Genomic DNA, 4,498 nt, shown 5'->3' on the forward strand with positions numbered 1-4,498 from the left:
CATTTTACTGTGCTACTATAGTTCAAAGGAAGTGGATGATGCCAGATGGTTGTGTATATACACACACACACACAAACATTGAAGCTAGACTTCAGGCAACTAAAAGGTGCAATACGTAGCTTTTAGACGTGTTAGTGAACAACATACATGGTGGCTAATGTAGAGGTGCGTGTATACATGGAACAATTGTGCCTTTTTGATGGAAATATGGAGGTGGCTCTTAAAAGAGCCTTTGGGGGATTTTCGAGTTCAGGTCATCCTCATTTATGCGCGCTCTCCGCGAATACGGCGGGCCAGCTGGATGTCCTTGGGCATGATGGTCACCCGCTTAGCGTGGATGGCGCACAGGTTGGTGTCCTCGAACAGGCCGACCAGGTAAGCCTCTTTAGCCTCCTGCAGGGCCATCACGGCGGAGCTCCTGAAGCACAGGTCGGTCTTGAAGTCCTGGGCGATTTCTCGCACCAGGCGCTGGAAGGGCAGCTTGCGGATGAGTAGCTCAGTGGACTTCTGGTAACGACGGATCTCTCTCAGAGCCACGGTGCCGGGCCTGTAACGGTGAGGCTTCTTCACACCGCCGGTGGCCGGGGCACTCTTGCGAGCAGCCTTAGTGGCGAGCTGCTTCCTGGGGGCTTTGCCACCGGTGGATTTGCGAGCGGTTTGCTTGGTTCTGGCCATGGCGCTGCTCTGACAGTCGCGAGTATAGCCTCGAAATGGCTATGTGAAGTTTATAAAGCCGGCAGTGGCGCCTGCTGATTGGACACCATCTCCCCACCACCCCGATTGGCCCATTGCGCAGACCTCCTCCGTTGGCCATTGGACGGGAGGCCCGGCCTCTCCAAAATTCAAACTCCCGGTGCGCGCGCAATAGGACGCCGCCGGCCCTTTACGCGCAATAGGACGCCGCCGGCCCTTTATGCGCAATAGGACGCCGCCGGCCCTTTACGCGCAATAATAGTCGCCAAAGTCAAGAGTGACATCTTATAGGCACGTGTAATCTAATGCTAGCCTGCTACGGCAAACGAGGCCTAGTAGGTGTTGTTGTTCATGCAAGGCCTCATGTGGGCACAGAATGTCGAAATAGTTGTGTATACACCCACTCAATGTATTGCGGTCATAGAAAGGTACTTTGCGCTTTTGGAGAGCTAGGTGGTTGGCTCTTAAAAGAGCCTTTGGGGGTTGAGTAGTCAAGTTGAAGTCGCAGTAGCGATTTTACTTGGCTTTGACTGCCTTCTCGGTCTTCTTGGGGAGTAGCACTGCCTGGATGTTGGGCAGCACACCACCCTGAGCGATGGTCACACCGCCGAGCAGTTTGTTCAGCTCCTCGTCGTTACGGACGGCCAGCTGCAGGTGACGGGGGATGATACGAGTCTTCTTGTTGTCACGGGCAGCGTTGCCGGCCAACTCCAGGATCTCAGCAGTCAGGTACTCGAGCACGGCGGCCAGGTAGACTGGTGCGCCAGTGCCCACACGCTCGGCATAGTTGCCTTTGCGCAGCAGCCTGTGCACACGGCCCACGGGGAACTGGAGGCCGGCACGGGATGAACGGGTATTTGCCTTCGCCCTGGCCTTGCCTCCGGTTTTGCCTCTTCCGCTCATATTGGTAGCTTGAGAAAGTCACAGAAAGTCTGAATGAGCCGCTCGCCACTTCGAGAGCCGTACTTATACCTCGCCACAAGAGGCAACGATTGGCCACCGGGCCGGTGTGGCCTTATCCAATTGGAGCGAGGGACAGACAGACGGACAGACAGACAGCCCTAAGCCGGTTCCCACCCACAGGCAGCGAGTGAGAGGCTACTTTGTTTCCCTCCGACTTTGTTACTTTGTGTCATTTCGCGTGAGCGCCAAAATGTCCGAAATGAAATCCTCACACTATTTCTCTCCAAATGGGAAACAAACAGCTGGTGAGGGTGCACTCTTGAGTTTGAAATCGAAGCCACTATAGTATTGTTATTGTTATTACATGGCACTTGTAACACATCACAGCAGCCTGCCTCTGAACGGGAATAGCCCAGTGGCTCATATATAAAAATGGCTGTTGAGGGTGCACTCTTGAGTTTGAAATCGAAGCCACTATAGTATTGTTATTGTTATTACATGGCACTTGTAACACATCACAGCAGCCTGCCTCTGAACGGGAATAGCCCAGTGGCTCATATATAAAAATGGCTGTTGAGGGTGCACTCTTGAGTTTGAAATCGAAGCCACTATAGTATTGTTATTGTTATTACATGGCACTTGTAACACATCACAGCAGCCTGCCTCTGAACGGGAATAGCCCAGTGGCTCATATATAAAAATGGCTGGTGAGTGTGCACTCGTGTAGCCTAGTGTGCGTAATTTCTTTTTCACGACAGGTAGTACATGGAAATCAATGCGCTTTCTATGGAAAGATGTGGGTGGCTCTTAAAAGAGCCTTTTGTGGTACAACATGTGTCGAGTAGAACACTGTTTGTAATAGGTTTACTTCTTCTTGGGGGCTGCCTTCTTGGCCTTGGCTGCCTTGGGCTTGGCGGCTTTGTGCTTGTCTGCCTTTGTAGCCTTCTTGGGACTCTTGGCTGCCTTCTTGGCCGCTGCGGCGGGCTTCTTCACCTTCTTGGGGCTCTTGGCGGCCTTTTTGGGTGTAGCGGGCTTCTTGGCCTTCTTGGGGGACTTCTTTGCGGCGACGGCTTTCTTGGCTGCTACCTTCTTGGGCTTCTTCGCCGCGGCGGGCTTCTTGGTGGCCAACTTCTTTACTTTGGGGACTGCGGCTTTCTTGGCGGGCTTCTTCGCCTCGACGGCTTTCTTGTTGAGCTTGAAGGAGCCGGATGCACCGGTGCCCTTGGTCTGGACCAGGGTGCCCTTGGTGACGAGGATCTTGACTGCGATCTTGACGCGGGAGTTGTTCTTCTCCACGTCGTAGCCGCCTGCCGCCAGCGTCTTCTTGAGCGCGGCCAGGGACACGCCGCTCCTCTCCTTGGAAGCGGTCACAGCCTTGACGATGAGCTCGCCTACGCTGGGTCCCGCTTTCTTGGGCTTGGCTGCTGCCTCCTTCTTGGGTGCCTTGGCCGGCGCGGCGGCGGCGGGTGCTGGTGCGACTTCTGCCATGTCTGTCTGTCGTTTGGTCCGGTACACACACACACACACACACACACACACGGTCTGCGAGGAGTAGTTTGCTGTAGACGCTGCTCTGCGCTATTGAAGCTCCACACCGAGCAGGGGGCTGGCCTTAAACGCGACATGAGAACCATGTAGACTCAAGCCACCCAGCTCGGTTTCTCTGGGCTGGCCAAATGCTCTTTCACTTGTGTTTTCTGGTCGCCTATATCGGGCCAAAAGTCACCGACGGAGCCGTGTTTTTGGTCCAAAAGCGAACGGCCCAGCGAGCAGACTTGTCTCCGTTCAGAATAAAGTCATGTGGGCCGCGGAAGGGCCGTGCATTTTGTTGCGACTCGCTCAAAACCTCACCGTTGGACTATCGGGTGGAGCGGTGCGCACTGGTTTTCCTGTGCTATTTGTCTCCTAAATGGGCTAAAAGTGCAAGTGCATCCGATTGCGAGCAGCACTTGTTGTGAAGTGAGCCGAGATGTCTGGCAAGGGAATCAAATGGTTTGGGGTCCCCTGATGTGGTCCAGGGTGTTTTAAAGAAGTCCTCTTTTGGGGACCTTAAAACACATGCACCCGTGAGGCCTGGCTGAGACTAGTGTTGTACTTCAAGTTTCAAGTTGTATTCGTCGTATGTACAGGATCCACATGGTTTAAACTGTCCTACGACATGCTTACTTGCACTGTGTGTGTATTAGTACTTTTTGTGCACTGGCAGTGTGTGTGTTGTTGTTGTATTTGTAGCCTACTATTTCTACACTTTGAGATTGTGTGTTGTCTTCCCCTCCCTTCTGGTAGGTAGGTAGGTCGGCTGTCTCTACTAATATATTGTTCACCTGCTTGACTCCGCAGCGTGACTCGGCTCGGTCTTTGTGTCTGTGGGTCTTGGTGTCTGGCTGGCGCTATGGAGGCTGGCGCCCCATGGGCTATGGCGCGTTGATATAGACCTAGATAGAGGGAGTCTCTCTCTCTATCTCTCTCTCTCTCTCTCTCTCTCTCTCAGTCTCTCTCTCTATCTCTCTCAGTCTCTCTGTCTCTCTCTCTGTCTCTCTCTCTCTGTCTCTCTCTCTCTCTCTCTCTATCTCTCTCTCTGTCTCTCTCTCTCTCTCTCTCTCAGTCTCTCTCTCTCTCTCTGTCTCTCAATTTCAATTCAATTTCAATTTAAGGGCTTTATTGGCATGGGAAACGTGTGTTAACATTGCCAAAGCAAGTGAAGTAGATAGTAAACAAAACTGAAATAAACAATAAATATTAACAGTAAACATTACACTCAGAAGTTTCAAAAGAATAAAGACATTTCAAATGTCATATTATGTATATATACAGTGTTGTAACAATGTGCAAATAGTTAAAGTACAAATGGGAAAATAAATAAACATAAATATGGGTTGTATTTACAATGGTGTTTGTTCTT

At 51.7% G+C, this 4,498-nt stretch overlaps 3 protein-coding genes across 3 annotated transcripts; all 3 read right to left on the minus strand.

Annotated features, from left to right (window-relative positions):
- Window positions 1-264: 264 nt before the first annotated feature.
- LOC311117633 (histone H3.2-like) lies at window positions 265-789 on the minus strand (the record flags this gene model as incomplete). The annotated part of the gene is made up of 2 exons (XM_084192567.1): window positions 265-622; window positions 773-789. The coding sequence occupies 2 exons, from the start codon at window positions 787-789 to the stop codon at window positions 265-267; spliced, it is 375 nt and encodes a 124-aa protein (XP_084048693.1).
- A 420-nt stretch (window positions 790-1,209) lies between these two features.
- Window positions 1,210-1,672, minus strand: LOC311117631 (histone H2A-like; the record flags this gene model as incomplete). Its single annotated transcript, XM_084192565.1, has 1 exon — window positions 1,210-1,672. The coding sequence occupies exon 1, from the start codon at window positions 1,594-1,596 to the stop codon at window positions 1,210-1,212; it is 387 nt and encodes a 128-aa protein (XP_084048691.1). The 5' UTR covers window positions 1,597-1,672.
- Window positions 1,673-2,460: 788 nt separating this feature from the next.
- LOC311117632 (histone H1-like) lies at window positions 2,461-3,155 on the minus strand (the record flags this gene model as incomplete). Its single annotated transcript, XM_084192566.1, has 1 exon — window positions 2,461-3,155. The coding sequence occupies exon 1, from the start codon at window positions 3,082-3,084 to the stop codon at window positions 2,461-2,463; it is 624 nt and encodes a 207-aa protein (XP_084048692.1). The 5' UTR covers window positions 3,085-3,155.
- Between the last annotated feature and the right edge of the window lie 1,343 nt (window positions 3,156-4,498).

The sequence above is a fragment of the Coregonus lavaretus genome (genome assembly GCF_964263955.1).
Source record: "Coregonus lavaretus genome assembly, contig: HAP1_SCAFFOLD_508, whole genome shotgun sequence".
In the NCBI taxonomy this organism is placed as follows: domain Eukaryota; kingdom Metazoa; phylum Chordata; class Actinopteri; order Salmoniformes; family Salmonidae; genus Coregonus; species Coregonus lavaretus.